Source organism: Notamacropus eugenii, chromosome 6, assembly GCF_028372415.1.
Source record: "Notamacropus eugenii isolate mMacEug1 chromosome 6, mMacEug1.pri_v2, whole genome shotgun sequence".
NCBI classification, from domain to species: domain Eukaryota; kingdom Metazoa; phylum Chordata; class Mammalia; order Diprotodontia; family Macropodidae; genus Notamacropus; species Notamacropus eugenii.
In genome coordinates this window covers 205,470,487-205,491,671 of record NC_092877.1, presented here as the reverse complement: position 1 = coordinate 205,491,671, position 21,185 = coordinate 205,470,487, and the positions used below count along the sequence as shown (strand labels likewise).

The 21,185-nt window shown below is 39.4% G+C and overlaps 1 protein-coding gene across 2 annotated transcripts in view; it reads right to left on the bottom strand.

Moving 5' to 3' along the window:
- The window catches only part of SH3RF3 (SH3 domain containing ring finger 3), a 617,431-nt gene that overhangs the window by 137,359 nt on the left and 458,887 nt on the right, over nucleotides 1-21,185 (bottom strand). For both annotated transcript variants that reach the window (XM_072621836.1, XM_072621838.1), the window contains one exon: nucleotides 4,417-4,517. In XM_072621836.1, the coding sequence (XP_072477937.1) occupies nucleotides 4,417-4,517 (101 nt within the window). The remainder of the gene's footprint in view (nucleotides 1-4,416; nucleotides 4,518-21,185) is intronic.

Below are 21,185 nucleotides of genomic sequence, written 5' to 3'. Positions count from 1 at the left end.
TTAATTCAATTCTTGCATTATCATATATTGTTTAGTACCATAGCAATGCATGGAGTCGAGGCGTTGCTACACCACATGGCTAACAATGAACTGTTCACTTATAGTTATTATTAATGTACCAGACTCCCAAAGTCCCAAGTCCCAAAGCCCACCACGATGGGAATCTCTCTTCATAGGCGGAGATCAATACCCTGTGCATCTGGAAAGGGTGGAGTTGATTTCTACCAATGAAAAAAAGACTCTCTTGCCAGTAAGCTTTAGGACTTGGATTACATTAACTTTCATTTTTAGCATTTAATTTATTCATCTTGGATATTCTCAGCTAGACATTTGATATGTCTAACAATTCAAAAACGGAGAATGTGCTAAGATGACATGATTTTTTGTGGAGACTCTCAGAACAAAACCTAGGTAACTTCCATAGGTGATAGGATAATAATAAGATCCATATAAGTAATGATCCTGTGACTCAGATAGACACATACTGGCTCTGTGCTCCTGGGTAAGTCACTAAACCTCTCAATGGTCCCAGGCAACTTTCTCAAACTGTCATTTGCAGAGCATGTTCTAGTCTGTACTGGTAGAAGGAGCTTATTCAATTGGGCACTTGGGAGTTCACTCATTCTACCAATAAAATCATAGACTGGGTCGATTGTATTTAATGAGAGTGGTTAGTAGAAGTGACAGTTACCTGGAGTCCCAATATGAACCCTACATAGTACTTTGGGTTAGTTACCTAAATTCTCATATGTAAATATGACTTTTTCTACATAATTCACACATTCTTTATGGGGGAATCACATGAAAGAATGTCTGTACTTTAACTACCAAGAATTACACCAGTGTAATGTGAGGGGTAGGTAGGTTATCACTGTGCAAATATTGACCTTAAATAATAATAATGATAGCTCACGGAATGCTTCTAAAGCTTGCAAAATGAGTTCCTCCCAACCACCTAGTGGGGGAGCTATTGTAAGTGTTACCATCTCCATTTTACTTATGTAGATATTTAGGCTTGAGAAGGTTAAGGACTTTGCCCCTGGTCACATAACACATAAGGATCAGAGGCCAGTATATAAAACTAGGATGTAAAAGATAATCCAAAGGACCATTCTGGTGATCAGGCTATATCAGGGATGGATATGTAGACACTATTCTCTACTGGTATGCTTTTTCATTTGTTTCTTAAAAGGCTATAATCCTATTCTTTATTAGACACTATTTTAGGAAGAATATAAGACACAAAGCACTTGTGTACATCTCATGGAGTGGGCAAAAGGCTTATAAATTCTAAAGGCTATGGAGTGAATCCAAGTACTGCAGAGAGCTGGCTAATTCTCACTTGATAAGCTGACAAGGTTAAAGTCATCATTTTATCCTCTAGAAATGAAATAAAAATGTGATTTCAAAGGTCATGTTTTAGAGGGGGATCATCAATATTGCTATCGACCACTCACCTACCACCCGTTGGATGGTAGTTCGTATAAACAGAGTCCATGCATTCAGCATTCGGAGAACAACTCAAAATATAGGGCTGGACAGAAAGTAAAGGCTTCTTCCCTTTTAATTCCTTGGCCAGATACTTGGTCTTGGCGAAAAATTTCTTTCTGGAGCTTATTTTTTGTTTTGGGGGACTGAATTTGACCCATGAGTTTCCTTTTTACCAGTACATAAATTCAAGAGGGAAGCATCAGTTACACACACATAAACACATGCACACACACGCACACACACACGCACACACACACACACACACACACACACACACACACAACACCAGATGGCTCTATGACCAAAAGTAGAAAAATCTGACCAGCCTCTATGATGCCATGGGTCCAAAGCTCAACAACATAGGTATAGAGCATTGAACATTTAAACCTGCAATGCAGTTTATGGTAGTGGCAGGTTGATGGGTTACCCCCAACTGAAAGGATTTTTGGCTATTGCCCATCTGAATAAACCAGGAGAAGCTGAAGCTCTTTGAAGGTAGGACTGTATTCATTTTTGTTTTTTTATCCTCAGTGCCCAGTATTGTACTCAGCACATAAGGGATAAAAGAAGCACAGTGGATAAACAGCAGGCTTTGCTTAGCCCCACTGACTTCCTTTTCACTTGGCTCTGGAATTCCAATGGCTTAGGAGACCTACTTTTGTCTGCAGTACCATGGGACAGGGAAACAGAATCTGACAGGAGAGGAGAAGGGCGGTCTGCTCAGTTTGGCTTAGCACTGAGAACTATAAAGACTTCGGAGAGGGACAAAATATGGAGATAGCCTAGGAGATTTTGACTGAGTTAGCAGGCTCAGAAATGACCTCTTAAAGTCTTGGGCTCGTGGTGCTTACATTGTGACCTCTAGGCCAGAGAAGTCCTTCACATCCTTCCCCAATCCAGATCTGGAATAGTTCTGCATTGGAAAAAAAGGTGTCAAAATTTAGGGCACTCTTAGCCACCTCCAAGTCATTGTGATTTCTGTCCACATGTGGGGAAAGGTTGTAAGGGATTAGTTACCTGCTGAGGATGTTCATCAGCTTGAAATATATGGGAAATAGAAGCGACCAGCCCTCTGAAGGCAAAACACTTCTCCTATTACTCTCTCTCTCTCAATCCCATGACATGCACACTGTGAACCCACAATTAAAGTCAAGTGAATTAGATTGTACTGAACAACTGCTGATGGTTGACCTTGGAGATGAAAGCTAAATGTGACTTCGATCAGCTCTAAACTTGAATCTCATCCTCAATTCTCAACCTAAAGTTCGGAATTGTTCCTACAGATCTCCTATGTTATTACTATACCCAGGGATCCTCAGAGAATAAATAATCTTTTTTTTTTCTCTTTTTGGTTTTGTTGGTGTGGTAACAGATAATTGAAACAGATGATCCATCAATTTAAGCCAAATATTTCACCACATAAGCGTTAAAGGGATGTGGATGTGATTATACACATGGATTAAATTATTTGGGCCATTTCTAGAAAACCTTTTGAAATTAGTAAATTATAAAAAAATGCCAAGATGACCTAGGAGATTTTTTTTTGTTTATTTTTACAAACTTTGTACAAGTTTATTTTTGTTTATTTTCATTTTTTTGTTTATTTTTTGTTTATTTTGTAATGACACAGGCCCTTCATATCTCTAATGAGAACCTCATTTAATGCATCCCTCAGATCAATTTTGTTTTCTGCCATTACCAGCCATGTCTCAGCAAATATGTTGTCTTAATCATTCATTCAAAAACCCAGTTATTTTTAAAAAGGAAGGGGCAGCAAGATAATATGAGAGCATCCCCTTTTAAAGAATGTGCTTTTCAACTATGGGTACCTTGATAAGAGCTGTAATTTAGACCAGATTTTCTAAGTGAGACAGACACCTCTGTCACCCTCACTTCCCAGCAATTATTCATCATTTATAAATATCTTTGAGCATCTTAGAAATCTCAGAAATGGAAGGGACCTTGGAGGAGCCATCTAAACCTAATGTCCTTGTTTTACCATTTTACAGATGAAGAAATGGAAGACCAGAGAAACTTAATGTCTTTCAGATCTAGTTAGTGGCAGGGCAGAGACAGAAATACAGAGGTTTTGAGCTCAAATCCGGCCACTACCTGTGTGACCATGATCAAGTTACAACCTCTCTGGTCCTCAGTTTCCTCTTTGTAAGACGAAGGAGTCTTACATGGCTTCTGAGGTCCCCCTCCACCTCTAAATCTAGATTTTCACTGGCTGTTCATCATGCCTGGAATGTTCTTCCTTTATCTGTTCACAGCATGGAAATCCTGGCTTCTTTCAAGTCCCTAAGAATCCTACCTTCTACCAGATTACCTACCTTCTAACCCTTTCCTGATCTCTCTTAATTTTAGTACATTCCCTCTGTTGATTATTTCCAATTTATATCATGTATAGCTTGTCTATACATAGCTGTTTTCATATTGTCTCTGTCATTAGACTATGACTTACTTGAGAGCAGAGAATATCTTTTGGCCAGGGTCTTAGCACAGTGCCTGGCACACAGTAGGCACTTATTAAATGTTTACTGGCTGATAGATCTATGATCCTGTGAATCCAGGTCTCCTTAATTCCCAAATCTAGAGTGCTTTTCACTATCACATTCTGCTTTATCCTTAAATATTGAGATAGATCCATGGTCAAATGAAATAACATATATGTAAAATTCTGTGCAAACCTTAAAAGATAAAAGTTAGCTTTTACCTCATTAATTTGTATGTATCTTGAAACAGTTCTGAACCCACCTGCGCCTTCCCATCCTGTGTGACTCTTGCCTTAGCCCCTTCATGTTTTCTGTCCACTAACCCTGGGTTACTTGCCGGGTACAGAGAACTACATTTCAAGGCATAGTGCTAAGTGAGAAATCATAGGGTTGGGGGTGGGGTAAGAATCCACATAAAATGGCCACTTACATATTGAGGGGCAGTTGGACTTTGGGGGATGTTCCTTGTTCTCCAACAGCTGCACTTGTCCGGGGTCCAGCCACTGTAGCAGATCCAGCTGAAGAAGAATCCTAGAATTAGATAAGAGAAGAAGAAAAACAGTAAGAATTCTTGAGTTCAGAGTGTAAATTTTCTCAGAGGAGAATGACCAAAGGCCAGGCAGCCTACCAGAAGAGTCTTTTCCCTGATGCCCTAGCTCAGCTGTCCTGTGCAACCATGGACCTTTTTAGCCTCAAGAATCCCAAGAATACACTCCTGGAACAGGGGATACCAGTAAATTAACCATGTTACTCTAGCCCTCTCAAAATCACTCAGCTGAGACTTGCATACTAGCCCCCAAACAACTTTGAAGAAAGAACCTACCTGACTAGTATAGAAAACCATTTTTCCATGAATATCCCTTGGATGGCGTCCAACTAGATTAACACAACCGTATTTTCAAAAAGGATACCAGGTTGTTTGTTTGGAGACCTGCTTTACTCAAACTTGAGTTAAATTTCTGAGTTTATTGGTGTTTATGAAAAAGCAGAGGAAAGGAGAAAACCCCATGAAAATGAAATCAGAACTTTTTAATATACCAGACCTTGAGTTCACTTACACATTATATTATAAGGGACTTAAGAGTAATCTCTTTAAAGAAAATGACAACCTTGGTACTGTATAAGATGCTGTTGTGGTGTTCATCCTTCATTGCTGAAGAAGACCATGCCATCAGAGAAATGATGACATGACTTGCGCTTGACTTTGTTGTGAGGGAGGGAGGGCTGTGCAGGTCACCAGCCTCACTTCTCCTCCAGAGCCATCTGAATCCAGTGACCAGATATTCATCAGGATAACTGGAGATGACCCAGAATGCAGTAGGAGACCTTGGGCCCTTTTAGGCCAAAGTCTATTCAGGAACTCGCTGAGGGTAAGGTAATGCCATTCAGTGAATGGATCTTTTTAAGAAGTAGCCAGGGATGACCCCTTTAGTGACGCATAGAAACAAACAAGGGAAACAGCAGCACTTACTAGTGATAATCACTCTTAAGCCAGGAGGGTCCAGAAGCCAGACCTTAGGTAGGGGCCTAGCATCCTCTAATGTGTAAGCTTCAGAGTGCAGTAGGTTTAAGATTTTGAGAAAGGAAAGGAAAGGAAGGGAAGGGAAAGGAAGGTATTGAAAAATGACAAAGTTTTAAATAGCATCTCTTTTATTTACTTTCTCTTTCTCTCATACACGTACAGAAATACAAATGTTTTATAAATAATATACACACGTATACATATAATACATGCATACATGCAGTATATGTGTGTATAAATATATAAAAATATAAAATATAATACACACACACACACACACACACACATGCACAATCCATTAGACTCTAAACTCCTTGCAGGCAGGGACTGTCTTTTGCCTCTTTTTGTACTCCCAGCACTTAGCACAGTACCTGGCACATAGTAGGTGCTTAATAAATGTTTACTGAATGAGCATATGTATATATCTATGCATTTATATGTAAAGATATTATATATGTATATCTACATCTATCCAAAAATAGTCAACAGACTTTGAACTTGAATTGTATAGGGAGAGCATTTAACCTACTGCTGAAAGTGAGAAATTTTTTTTAATCAAATATATAATGTTGTTAAGAGATAGGATGAGTTCAATAAACTAGAGACATGGCTTCAGAATTAGGAAAACCCAAGTTTCAAGTGCTATCCTTGGTTGAGCAACTCTTACCTTTTCAGTGCCCAAGATAAATTTCTAAACCTGTAAATTGCAGGGAAGTTGCTTAACTGCACTGTGAGAGATTTTTCTCATCAGGAGCTGCTATATTGATGCATTGATTAGTGTGGTGTTATATACATAATACATATATGTATATATACACACATATATGCATATGTATACTTACAGAGAAAGAGAGAGAGAGAGAAAGAGAGAGAGAGAGAGAGAGAGAGAGAGAGAAAGAGAGAGAGAGAGAGAGAGAGAGAGAGAGAGAATTGTTGTTATTCAGTCCTTTCATCTGTGTCTGATTCTTTGTGACCCCATTTGGGGTTTTCTTGGAAAATATGTTGGAGTGGTTTGCAATTTCCTTCTTCAGCTTAATTTACACACAAGGAAACTGAGACAAACAGGGTTAAGTGACTTCCCCAGAGTCATACAGTTAATAAGTGTCTGAGGCTTGAACTCAGGAAGGTGAGTCTTCCTGACATCATGCCCAACATTCTATACACTGCACTACCTCGTTGCGCACAACACACACACACACACACACACACACACACACAACAATTTAAGAAGCAAAAGGCATTCTCTCTACCTGAAGACGGAGGGTTCAGAGATACCTGAATTATATAATTAGCTGTGCCAAAGGTACAGTCTGTATAGTGTCTAGTGCACAAAGAGTGAGAGGCCATACGTATGTCTCCATCCCTCATCACCCAAGCAACCATTGCTCCTTTCTCCAAGCTCAGGCCTCCCATCACTTTTTGCTCTTACCTGTGCTGCTCCCTATCAGCTGATACTACCCATTCCAAAGTCTTATGCTTGTTATGGTCTAGGGGCATTCAGTGAAAGGGCCATATTTGAGGACCTAAAGGCCATATAGGACTCTAGGTGGCAGGTTCCCTACTCCTGGTCTAGACTAAGTGATAGAGAGAAGAACGAGGAACGATCTTCTCTTACTATGAATGTCCCATACTCTTAGTTGTTAGTGTGCTGTGATATCCATGTTGCTTTTTGTCTTGATGACAGTGGGACCCATCATCTCTACTAGAACCAATAGTTGGATATTCTAATGGAGGACAAGAAAAGATGGATCAGGCTACAAGAGAGTTGCCCAAAGCTCTGGCTCACAGGTGAAGTTCACAAAGCATCATCAATATAGAGGCTAAAGGGAAATCAGAACTCGGCTAGCCCAATTCACTCATTTTACAAATGTGAAAAAAAGAGGCCTGCTAGGGCTAAGTGATTTGCTGAAAGTCACAGAGCTAAATGGGCTTCATAGCCCAGATTTGAATCCAAGCCCTCTGACTCAAAAACCAGTACTCTTTCCACTAAACCACCCTATCTCTATGATTAGGTAATATATTAAAGAATTAGGGCTTGTAGTTAGTTTATTAATATTTATAAAGCAGATACTATGTGCCAGGCACTAAGCTAACTGTTATGGAGGAAGAAAATGTAAATAATCAGTGTAACAATGAGTTCAAAGTATGATGCGGATATAACATGAAAATAAGATATGTACAAGATAAATTGGAGATAACCACCAAAGCAAAGGCATTAGTACTACAGGGGAATCAGGAAAGGTTTCTAGCAGAAGATAGGATTTTAGATGAGACTTAAAGGAAGCCTGAAGGTGGAGATGAGGAAGAAGAGAATTCCCAGCTAGAGTTCAGTTCCAGGCATGAGGAACAGGCATAGCCAGTGAAAATGCCTAAAGTCAGGAGATAGAATAATTTGAAAACCAGCAAGGAGGCCAGTGTCACTGAATCACAGAGTATATGGCGGGGGTAAGGAGTAAGACAACTGGAAAGGTAGGAAGGATGTAGGTTATGAGGGCTTTAAAAGTCAAACAGATGATTTTATATTTATATATTTTATATTTGAGATAATAGGGTTGACTGAGGAGGAGGTGAAATGGTCTTTCTTGCACTTTAGAAGGATCAATTTGGCAGCTGAATGGAAGAAAGACTGGAATGAGGAAGAGACTTGAGCCAGAAATACCAACCAGTAGGGCTGTTGCAATAGTCCAGGCGATGAGGTGATGAGGGCCAATTGCATCCTACCTTCAACAATTACAGAGAAGTTTGGAGGGGGGAGGGTTTTGTGGTAAAGATGAGTTCAGTTTTGGATGTGATGAATTTAAAATGTCTATAAGAATCCAGCCTGAAATGTCCAATGAACAGCTGGAGTTGCGAGACTCCAGAAAGAGAAAAAATTAAGACCAGACAAATAAATCTGAATATCAACTGCATTGAGATCATAATTGAAACCATGGAAGATGATGATGCTACCAAGTAAGACAGTATAAAGAGAAAAGGGCTCAGGACAGAACGTTGGGAGACACCCACGGTTAACAAGCATGACTGTAATGGTAAGTTAAATGGGAAGATCTTTCCCATCCTTTATTAACAGGTCCATGTGAACTGCATGGGGCACATGGTGCAAGGTTAATGTAAGGTTAATGGTGGTGGGGGGAAGAGTTAAAGATCTTCCCTGCCCATTAATAGGCCTCAGCCACCTTTTGTTAATTTCTAATGAGGCACAGGGTCATGAGGGTCATGCTGTCCAGCCCTGAAAAGAGTATTTAGACTCTGAGGTGAGGTTTCGCTTTGGGGCTTATTTTTTGGAAAAAGGTTCATGTGCCAGAAGAGACTCTGGGTAGCCGCCAAGGAGCACACTCAGCTTTGAAAACCCAGATGTTGGTGCTTCTCTCTCTGGTAATGATTTATGTATTGCCTATGGTCAGACAGTTGGAAACCCTCCATGTTGGTCTTTCCATTTGTAATTTCTGCTTGAAATTACTGTTTGTATTTTCTCTGAAGTTCAGGATGCTGACTTTTTCCCCTGAACTAAGTGAATGGTACATGTGCTTGATTAAAGTAGATTGCTGACCCCTCAAAAGTTGCTTTCTTTTTAGAAAAGCAGATCTAAGAACCTGTACAGCAGGACCTCCTGTGAATGCTGGGGTCCTTGCTGTTACACATGAAAGTCCGAGTCACATGGAGCCTATGGTAGGAGGAGTTTGCTGAATAGGTGGAGTAGGAAGTGAGTCAAAGCAGTAAGAACTGGGAAAGAGAGAGTAGGTAGCATCTAGTGTGAGTGGGAGAGATTGTTTGTGATTTTGTTTAAGGGAGCTGGTTTGTGGGAAGCCTAACATAGGGAAAGCTTGGGGAATAGTAGTGCCCCCTGCATTGTTATTATGTATAGATTTCTGTGTTGCTATGACGGATTTGGTTTTCTGGAGATGGAATAAATGTTTTGACTCTGTCTTCCATGTGGAGAGTATGTTATAGTTTGTGATTCCGTACTATGCTGGCATATTCATAGTTGCCATAGGTGTTATGAATATTGCATTGGTAGTACAATGACCCAGATGAAGATCCAGCAAAGATCTCCTGAGTAGGAGTGAATAGACAGGTAGGAGGAGAATCAGGACTAAATCCAGTGTACACAGGTCAGCATCCACTGCCCTCTTCTACTATACCAAACTGTCACGTTTGAGACAATTGGGTGATCAAAAGGCTGCCATGGTATCCTAGCTGAAGGTGTAGGATGGTCCACTGAACAAGCTCCAGACAGAAACATTCCCTCAGAAGATTTCCATTTTTCCATATCACCTCCTTTGGCCCTTCCTGGGTGATTTCTCATTCATATTCTGGCCAGTGCTGATCCTGAATAGTTTATGAGGTCTAACAAAGTAGAGCTGTAGGCAACCTGTCGATTCTATACCATGTAGTTAACATCCCTCAATGACTAGGGACTAATAAAGGTGCTCAAAATATCTTGTGCCGCACACCCCAGTACATCTGTAATCTATAAGAATCAAGAAACTATACATTTTTTAAGAGCACAGAGTGTCTGGCAGGATGAAAAAATACGATAGCAATAGTAAAACTCAGCTTCATTCATATCTCCAAGGTAACTCCAAGTCTCAAAGGACTTAACATTTCAAACACTGACACTTATGAGAGAAACCTTAGATTTTCAAAGACTGCCAAGATCCAATGTTCAAGATGCAATAACCCCCTCTTTGGTCTTGCCCTTTTAGCACAAATATACAGAAGCCCTATTTCCACATTTCAGAAAAGATGAAGAGGACCATGTAGGAGCTGAGGCTGAATGGGGTGGGGGGGGCTATAGCCCCATCCCTCTTTCACACACACAGACCTTAGATGGTTTTCCTTTTGCAGTTCAGTTACATTAAGATGGTTGTCAGCTCTTGTGCTAAATGGACTTGTGCTTGTTCTCAATTAAGGCTGGAGATTGGGAAACATTCCACTATAACATCTGAAACAAGGGGATGGTCAATGGATAGAATGATAGACTTGGAGTCAGGAAGACATGGGTTCAAGATACTGTTGTAATTGTGTGAATCCAACTGGGCAAATAATTTAGACTTTGTAAGTTACAGATCCTTCCTTCCTTCCTTCCTTCCTTTCTTCCTTCCTTCCTTCCTTCCTTCCTTCCTTCCTTCCTTCCTTCCTTCCTTCCTTCCTTCCTTCCTTTCCTTCTTTCTTTGTCTATTTATTCATTCATTCATTCATTGAAGGAGAGGTTGAAATAGATAGCCTGAGGTCCTTCGAGACCTAAATCAAAGACACTATGATCTCTAATCTATTGTCCCATCAGATGCATCCATCATAGCTGGTCACAGACTATGATACCCAGGGGACTGAACCTATGATTTCATTCATATAGGGAACTCTTAGATGAAAAAACTCTCTTTACTAATATAGGTAGGCATCTTCTCTGAAACATATATAGTCTTACAGGGTTGTCTAGAACACTGTGAGGTCAACATATAGAGACTATAAGAAGGACAGGGTAGGGAAGGACATCCAGATAATAAGAATGTCAAATCAGACCTGTCATGAAGGTTTTTAGGTGGAAAGGTCATGAGATGAAGTCATGGAACACAACTGGTAGCCAGGATGAGAATATGTGATAAACAAAGCAAATGCCCTCCTGTCACTACCTGAAGGTAGAACCAAGGAACAGGGGAAGGAAAAGGAAGGAAATAAGTGTTTATATAGCACTTACTACATGCTAGATTCTGTGACATATATTAATATAATATATATCATATATTATGTATATTTGCTTCTCACATCCAAACCTAACCTTTCTCTGTCTCAGTTTATTTAACTATAAAATGGGGATAATAATAACACCTACCTCTCAGGGTTGCTGTATGAGATCAAATAAAACAATATTTGTATTCATAATGGTCAAATTTGTGTTTATAATAGTCAAATACAAATATTACAATTGTCCTTTCCACATTGGAATTTTCTCCATCGAGGTTTGATATACTGCAGTTTGGCATAAGAACTTAAGATGGGAATTTTTTGGAAGTTTTGTGGAAGTCACAGACAACCCATGAAGGCCAGAAGACCACACAGAAAAAGTTTAGAAACTCAGAAATGCATAAAATATATGTATGGTGTTGTATAATAGCAACCCAAATTTTACAATAAGGTGCTATAAACAGTCCATAAAAGAAAAAGAAAAAAATTCAGACTTCTTCTCTGGTATGAAGGGAGGAATTTTCCAGACCATGAGGGCACTGTGCCCCTAACACCTGTGATGTGGAAGGGATTTTTGTATCTTATTTGGTCCTCACAGAGCAGCCCTGAGAGGCAGGTGCTATTATTACCCCCATTTTATAGCTGAGTAAACTGAAGTAGACAGAGGTCAGATTCACATGTGAGAAGCAGACTTTTGGCAAACTGCAGGTGCACATGAATTTTCACTGCAATTCTGATGTCCTTCAGCCACAGAAAAAAACCAAAATAGTGCCCTATGGCCAGAAGAGATGGCTAAGAGCAACTTCTCTCTGTCAGGCAGAGGTTGAAGAGGCCAGTTCAGACTGTGGAATTTGTAAGATAAGTGAGTCAAGTACCATGGCATTAAAGGCTCAGGACGCCATCTTTTCTCACATTCTCCTACTCCCCTGGGTGAAGTGAACAGAAAATACTCCATATGGTGGGGTTTTATAGGGCTCAGGGAGGATTCAGCCAAGTATACATATCAGCCTGAGGGTATCCGGAGATTCAGAGGCCAAGATCAGCCAAAATCCATTTTAAGGGAAGATAGGGGACTGACTGATCCTCCCTCATGTACAATAGTGAGGCTGAGAAACTCTAGGAGGAATTGATCCCTCTGCTAGAAAACAGTCCTAAACAGGTCTAAATTTGACTCAATTTAATAAGCATTTATTAAGAATTTATAGTGTCAGGCATTGTACTGGGTGCTAAGGTTAGGTACAAGTCAACAAGCATTTATTAAGTATCTAAGCATTGGAGATAGGAAGAAGGGCAAAAAGCAGTCCTTATTCAAAAGAACATCACAGTCTAACAAAAACAAAAACGAAAACAATTCCAGCCCTCAAAGACTTTATATTCCTTTACTGTGGGAGGAGTGGATAAAAGTAAATTAAAACATCAAAAGCTATGCAAAAATGCAAATGAATCTTTTTTTTCAAGGCAGGGTGCTGGGGGGCACTAACAATTAGGGGCCTCAAGAAAGGTTTCAGGTAGGAGGTGATATTTGAGATGAGCCTCTATTGAAGCTAGGGAATATCAAGTGTTGGAGGTGAAGGGAGAGTGTTCTATCCGTAAGAAACAGGTTATGTAAAGGCACATAAGTAGGAGATATCATTTAGGGGAAACATCAGGTAAGCCAGTCAGGTGGGATGAAGAGAGAGCATAGAAAGCAATGAGATGGTGGGGAAAAAGTTAAGAAAATTAGGTTAGAGTCAGATTTTAAATGGACTGAAATGCCAAATAACACAGTTTGTATTTTATTCATAAAAATGCCCATCAAGCAATATTTGCTGTTTTAAAATAAAATATTTCTTAGAGCAGCTAAGTGGCACAGTGGAGAGAATGCTGGTCCTAGAGTCAGGAAGACTCATCATCCTGAGTTCAAATCTGGCTTGAGATGTTTACTAGTTATGGGATCCTGGGCAAGTCACTTAAGCCTGTTTGTCTCAGTTTCCTCATCTGTAAAATGAGCTGGAGAAGAAAATGTCAAACCACTCCTGTACCTTTGTCCAGAAATCACAAATGGGGTCACAAAGAGTTGGACACAACTGAACAAATATTTCTCAGAGTTGGGGGTAGGGGTTGAGAAGAACGGAAAACTGAAATTAGAGAAATGTGTTCGTGAACACTTGCCCTGAGCATGGAATTTTTGTCTTTTATACTTCCAGTCATGGGGCCTATTTCAATGAAGGGGGTGCCTGATCAATGTTGTTGACTGACATATTTGAGTGAAAAGTTCCCCAGTGATTTTACTGGCAGCTTGTTGAGCTCATGTCTGCAGGGTGTGCTAATGGCATTTACAGAATATCCTTTGTGTGGAAAAACTTTGAATTGTGGACCCCAACTGGGAGAACAAGGTACTTAGGAATAATTCCTGCTCTCACATCTTAAAATATAATGAAGGAGAGAAGCACAATTTGGAGTAACTTAATGATTAAAAAAGAAAAAACGTTTTGTGACACTGCATTTTGAGTTTTTAGGGCATGTCCTAAAGCTCTTCATCTGGATTAGACCTTTACATCTGGCAGTGTACACTTGATAATATTTTGTTATGGGTAACACAGTAAGCAGTGGCTTTGGTGTACGGATGCTCAGGCCATTTTGAAATCACTAGTGTTTATTTTATTTTTCAAATCAAGAAATGGCTAATTTAAACGCATTTTGCCCAAAGCATAGGTCTGATTGTGTCACTCCATAAATTCACTGGTTCCTTATTTCCTCTAAGGTCAAACACAAACTTCTCTGGTATGTAAGGCCCTTCACAGGTTCGCTATCACCTACCTTTTCAGTTCATCATATGTTGTTCTCATTTCACTCCTGCTACAGTCCAGCCAAACTGGCCTTTCTGGTGTTTTTGCATGCACCATGCCTTTCCTGGAATGCTCTTCCTTCTCACCTGTAACTCTTTGAATCCCTTGCTTCTTTGGAAATTCAGCTCAAGCACCACCCACTATATGAATCCTCTCCTGGTCCCTTCTTCCCCTCCCTTCCCCTTCCAGCAGGTAGTCAATGCCCTCACCAAAAAACAGAAACAAAAAAGCCCTTCTACTTATTGTCCATATATTTTATATGAATGTAGTCCCAAGTACGTCTGCTACCCAGTGAACCGCATGATGGGAGTTGGCATTTTACAGGTTGTAACGAAACCTCTGTGCCTGCAATCGAGAGAATAGGTACCAGGGCCGCAGACTTGAAACACAGAGGTCTGAGCACAAGAGGATTTTGTGGACTGAGGGAGCAAGGCCCCTGAGGCAGTTAGTTGTCAGTGGAGGAAAGAAAGAGAGAAGTTCTACAGGCATTTTGCCTTGGGAGTTCAGAGGGTAGAGCCTGAGAATTACAGGCTTGATGCCAACAACCATGGCCTTCACTTAGTAGAAATAGATTGAAGCTATGACAGTTTTTCATCTCATTAGATCAACGAAAGGACAGTGGAGATTTAACTCCGTCTCCCATGCCTGCAGCTGACAGGGGTTTTTATACACAAATTCTCGATTTCTTTAAGCTGTTTTTAATTACTGATGCCCTCATACAAAACGATGACTGGTCATGGCTGCTTTCTGATTTCTGCATATTTTTAAATTGGAAACTTGGAGATTTTAAACCCTCATTTTATGGAATGAAAAATATCATGAAGTTATGAAAAATAATCCATTTTATGGATGGGGCTGTTGCCTAGGGCTGATAAAGAGAAAAAGGCAGAGGTATGATTTGTCTGTTTAAAATAGCTACTTTAATCCTAGCTTGGGGGCTCTGAGTTTAGATAATAGAATTTTGTTATTTTGATAAAATAATTAAATCATATATTATAATATTATTAGAATATATATTATAATAGCAAATTGTAATAAATTACCTATTATACAAATAATTAAATAAATAAAATTATTTTATGTGTTAAACTTCTCAAATATAGAAACAAAATTGGATCTAGTGTATTCTGCCGTTAGGTTGAAACTGAGGGCCAAGTGGTTGTGTTGGTCTGGTTGGGGGTAGGCAGGGATTGGACAGCCCTATTGTCCATCCTACATTCTCTCCACACATGCACAGTGGAGTGAAGGTAATAACCTTGAAGAGAGAGTAACATTCCAGGACAGCTTAAGACAAGAGAATCTGGGAAGAAAGACCATCAGGCTAGAATCCCAAAGATGGAATTCCAGAGAAGAAACTATTCTTCTTTTTTCTTACTTTAAATATTGCCTAGTTGTGCTCCATGTTGGATATCTATATCTATATACATCTATCTATCTATCTATCTATCTATCTATCTATCTATCTATCTATCTATCTATCTATCTATCCATCTATCTGTCTATCTTTCTTTCTTTCTTTCCATCTATCTATCTATCTATCTATCTATCTATCTATCTATCTATCTATCTATCTATCTATCTATCTATCCATGGGAGTAGGCCACAGCCAGCTAGAACAAACAGTAATGCAAATTAAACTTAAAGTATATTGAATGTACATTTTTTTTGGAGAGTGAGTTATTAAACATTCACTAGAACATCCCTGGATATACAGGTATGTGACTATGTTATTTCCCTTTGTAGAATGTAAGTCCTTTGAGGGCAGGATCTGCTTTTTTTTATCTTTCATGCTAGCACAGTGTTTAACGCTTGATAAATATGTGTGAAATGATTTATCTATTGGATAACAAAAGGGAAACTAGTCCAGTCACTTTTAAATATCAGGAGGTATTCCAGATGATATCCAGATGGGCAAAGATCTCCCTCGCAGTGTCAAGCATTCAAATAAAAACAAGCATTTATTAAATAGTTACTATAAGCTAGGCACTATACTAAGCACTCAGAATATAAAGACGACTGAATAACTCCTGACTTCATGGAGTTGATATTCTGATGGAGAGATACAAGAGGTGCACAGATATACATATGCAAGTATATGAAGTAACTTCTTGATGTAAAGGATGCTAACACCTGGGAATGTCAGAAAAGGCAAAAGAGAGGTGACTCTTGGACTGAGAAGAGTCAAGATTCCAGCAGAAGAAGGTGACAAGGAAGGAACGCTGCAGGCTGTAGGGGCAGTTTGTGCAAAGATACAGAAGCTGGAGATGGGACATTGTATAGAGACAATAACAATAAGGAAAGTTTGACTAGAATTTTTTTTGTTTGTCTTGCATTCTTGAAGAGGACCGATGACATCAGGAGGGAGATGTATTGACTTGCAAGTGAATTGGACTTAAGTGATGAGGAACTGTCCAAAGTCATCAAGCCCCTCTCTCCTGCAGTCATCAGAGGCCAGTGGCAAGACCTCGGTCAGAACGACAGGCAATGGCCCGGGATGCAATGGGGGCATCTTGGCCTTTTATCTCCGGTCTCAGTTTGTCTGAGGCAATGCCCATTCAATGATTTAAAGCTAGGTAAGAATTAAGGTAAAAGAAGGCAGACTTTGCCTTCACAAAAGAAACAATCAAGGAGAGGAAGACTCTCAGAGTTTCTCTGACTAGAATGCAGAGTACATATGGAAGATGAAGGGAAGTAAGTTTGGAAAGACAGACTGCAGCTAGATTGTGAATTATTATTTTTTGTTTTCTTTTTTTTGGTTATAACATTAAAAATTTCTCTTAATTATTATGTATCTGACAAACTTCTACAAACGTGCTTTCCTTAGACAAAGAAGAATATAAAAAGTTGTAAATGATACCATAAATCCCTAAGGGATCTAAATGTCAAGGACAGAGTTTGCTTTTTATCCTAGAGGAAATAGGGAACCACTGCAGATTCTTGAGAAGGGGAGTAACACCATCAGTCTGTGATTTAGGAAGATTATGTTGGTAGCTTTGGAGTGGACAGGATAAAGACTGAAAGCAGATAGACCAATTAGGAGACTGCTGCAATAGTCCAAGCAAGAGGTGAGAAGGGGCTTAAACTAGAAAGTAGGAGCCCCATGGATGGAGAGAAAATGATAGATGTGGAGACATCATGGGGCAGAATAAGCCAGACTTGGCAACTGATTGGATATGGGGAATGAAGATGGGAGCGTCTAGGTTGGATGACTTCAAGTTACAAACCTGGATATCACCCTCAACTATCACTTCTCAGTATTTCCACTTACAGGTTCCCTCTAATATTTCCACGGCGTTTAGGGGCAGCAAGGTGGCACAGTGTATAGAATGCTGGACCTGAAGTCATGAAGACCTCAGTTGAAATGCAGCCTCAGATACTGTATAACCCTGGGTAAGTCACTTAACCTGCTTGCCTCAGTTTCCTCAGTTGTAAAATGGGTTAGTAGCACTTACCTCTCAGAGTTGTTGTAAGGATTTAATGTGATAATATTTGAAATGATAATAATAAAATGAAAGTTAGCATTTATATAGCATCTATGTGCCAAGCACAAATTACATATTTGTAATTTACAAAATATGATGTGCTTATAAATCTATATATTTGCAAATATATGTTTATAAAGTATTTAGCAAGTGCTGGCATGTAGTAGGTGTTATAGAAAAGCTTATTTCCTTTCCCCTTTCTTCAGTTCTTTCTCTGATGTCAGCTGAGAAGCGGTCAACATTTCGGTATTCAAGCTCCGCATTAATCCTACATTGCTACTTAAAGCATCTACAGTATCTTAGCCAGCTTTCCTGATTTTATGTAATTGGATTATTTCTTGTTTCCTGATACAGAAAACATCTCCTCAGCTTTAGTCTGTCTTCCATCTGGGGATAGACTCCTTTCTTGGCCTAGTTTTCCTCCATGGGTCTCCAACATTTTTAACAGTGGAGGAAGTGAGGTCAGTGTCTACTCCAGGTGATTCTAATTAATTCCCTCATTATTTCCTCTGGGTGAATGACTAAACGTCCTTGAAAGAAGTCTAACTATTTTTCAATGTAATCAATACATGTCAAACAAAGTTAACCTAACACATATTATAAATATAAATCAAAGAGATTTTTTTCATACATATGACCGTAACTGTAGTACATACTTATGCCAAGGATAATAGCATACATGCATTTCCAATTAATTATAACCCCTTATGGTTAAGGATTTTATTGGATAATTCTTTTTTTATCTCCTACAGTACCTGGCATTCAGTAAGTTGATTAAAAGCTGAAAGGGACCTTAGGGTTTAATTAATTCAACATTCACATTTTATGGATGAGGAAACTGAGGCCCAGAGGGTTAAAGGATCTCCCTAAAGTCACATAGACATTAAGCAGCTGTGATGGAACTGGAACCCAAGTCCTGTTTCTCTGAATCCTATGTCCTCTCTACTCTACCAGGTTATCTTCTGGAGAGATGGGAATATATATATATTTTTTAATGTTAAGTATTAATGAAGTTACTGGAGTCAGTTGAGGTCATAAAACCTTCATGGAAGAAGGAATTCTAGATGAGTTCTAACTGGGTTAGATAGCTCAGTGTAATCCCAAAAGATCCTCAGACTCTCTGCAGACTGAACAAGTTGGCCTAGCAGACTGTGTCAAAGAGGCTGTCTTTTGAGAAGAAGTCTGGTCAAAACAAGCAAGCCATGCTCATTCACTACAGGAAGAAGTCAGGGACATCTGTACTTATAGCAAGAATAGTCTTCCTTATATTTATAAGCAATGGATGACCAATCTGAAGCCCACAAATCCACCCTACCCACTTTTCTTTCCAGCCATTTTTTAGTTGTGTCCGACTCTCTGTGACCTCATTTGGGGTTTTCTTGGTAAAGTTACTGGAGTGGTTTGCCATTTCCTTCTCCAGTTCATTTTTTTTCACGGAGGAGGAAACTGAGGCAAACAGAGTTAAGTGACTTGCCTGGGGTCAAGTAGCTAGTAAGTGTCTGACACCAGATTTGAACTCAAGAGGATGAGCCACATAAAACTCAATGGAAAGAACAGTTTAGAGTAGCTTTTTGGAGAGTTCTCCTAGAGGACATGCTATCCATTTTATGAGGTTTAAGAGATAATAACAGGGATAAATGTTCTCTTTAAAAGTTCTGTGACAAAAAATAAAATGAGAGGAAGCTTGGTTTAGTGACTGAATCCAAACTTCACAGAACAAATCCTTTTAGGTTTGGAGTCAGTCAAAGGGACACCCTTGAGGACCTAGAGGACCACACGTAGCCCTAAGGCTACAGGCCACATATGGAAACATATATTGACTTAGAGAGCTGTGTGTTAACATTATCTATGTTTTATTGTATTTTACTAATTTTGTTAACTATTTCCCAATTACGTTTTAATCTGGTCCTGGCCACATTCAAAAGGAGTGTTGTGAGATGCATGCCATAGGGTATGTCTTTTGCCTTTTGTGAGTGGATTGAGACTTTCTAGTCAAGAAGATGTGGGTCTGACAACTAGCTGTGTGACACTGGGAAAGTCACTTAACCCCCAGGCAGCTCTCTAAAACTCTAAGTTGTACAGCAGGTTTAGATTTGCATTAGTATAGTGGGAATTACCTCATTAGGGAGTTTCCTATATCAATGGAATCATCCCTTCGGTCCAAGAGAATGGTCACAAACACAGTACCCTGCATACATTTTATAAATGGTCAGCAAAAGAAACATTTGGAGATGATATAGTGCCCACATCTGACATTCTTTTAATCTTTAGCACTCCCTAGTATTTATTATAACCATCTAGGTGATGTCAAGGCAAAAAAGGACTTAACAGCAAGGAAAAAACAAGAGGTATAATTTGGTTTGAAATGTAAAATTTCACAACAGAGTGCCTACTGTTTCCTCTATACCCTTTTCCCTTTCCCAGCATAAGTTATATGTGCCCTAACTGGAACTTAGCCTCTTTTTGCTTTCATAAGTTTGAGATAGATCTCTGATACTGCTTGCATTACTTTGGAGGTTTAATTTAAAAGGATTCTATGCCTTAAGGGACTGGCAAAGGCATGGCAGGAACAAGGGACTCAGAAATACAATGATAAAACCATGGAAGGAGAAGGCATAGTCCCATTTCAAATTCCATCTATTTTGGAGTGAACTAATTGCTGCTATCAGAGAAATGTTCTTATCATTCCTACCATCAACAGCAGCCTGAAATCTTTCCTCCAACTTCAAAGCCAACCCCAGCCAAGCTTCACCGTGAGGCCCTGCCACATTAACAAATTCAAAGGAAGATGCCTTTTAATGTATCAGATTCATATTTACGTGTTACTTGCAGTAATTTCTTTTTGAACCTACTACAAAAAAGGGCAAAAAAATTGTTGGGAAGGTTCGGCATACTCAGATGAACATACCATTGACTGGAAACATCTGAGTTGGAAAACCCAGCTAATGGCCCTTGAGATTCAGGCAACTCATTTCTGTAATTCACTGACTCCATAAAACAATGACTCTAGCAATCACTTTGGGCCTTAATGTTCCAAGAAATAACACATAAGCATTTAACACCCGCCAAGGCAGCCCACTATCGACAAACTGTGTTACAGGCAAGATAGAATGTCCTCATCAAATGTTAATTGCCAAAGCAGGAACTAAAAAGGGAGTTTCTTTCTTTAAAACAAGCTCTTATCTATTAAAAAAAGGATTTATATTTAATTCAAAGTAAACGATAATTTAAGTCAGAAATTTTCCTCAGCAAAGGGCAAATAAAAGTAAAATGCTGGTACTACTGGGGTTATTCCTTATGCCAATACGATTGACACAATTCTCATTCATTCCTTTACTCACTCATAGGATCATAGCTCTAGAGCTGGAAAGGGCTTCAGAGGCCATCTGGTCCAAGGCCCTCATTTTACAGATAAGGAAACTGAGGCCCAGGGATGAGATGTGATTTGCCCAGGGTCACATGGGCAAATTTGTGCCAGAGGCAGGATTTGAACCCAAAGCCTCTAACTCCAGAGTCAGTGCTCTTTCCACTATTCCATACTGCATCCATGAAGCAAGCATTTATTAAGTGTCTACTGTATGCCACGTACTATGACAGGCTCTAGGGATACCAAGACAGAAGCAAATAAATAGATAACATTTATATATCTCAAATTTATAGAGTACTTTGAGATGTACAAGGG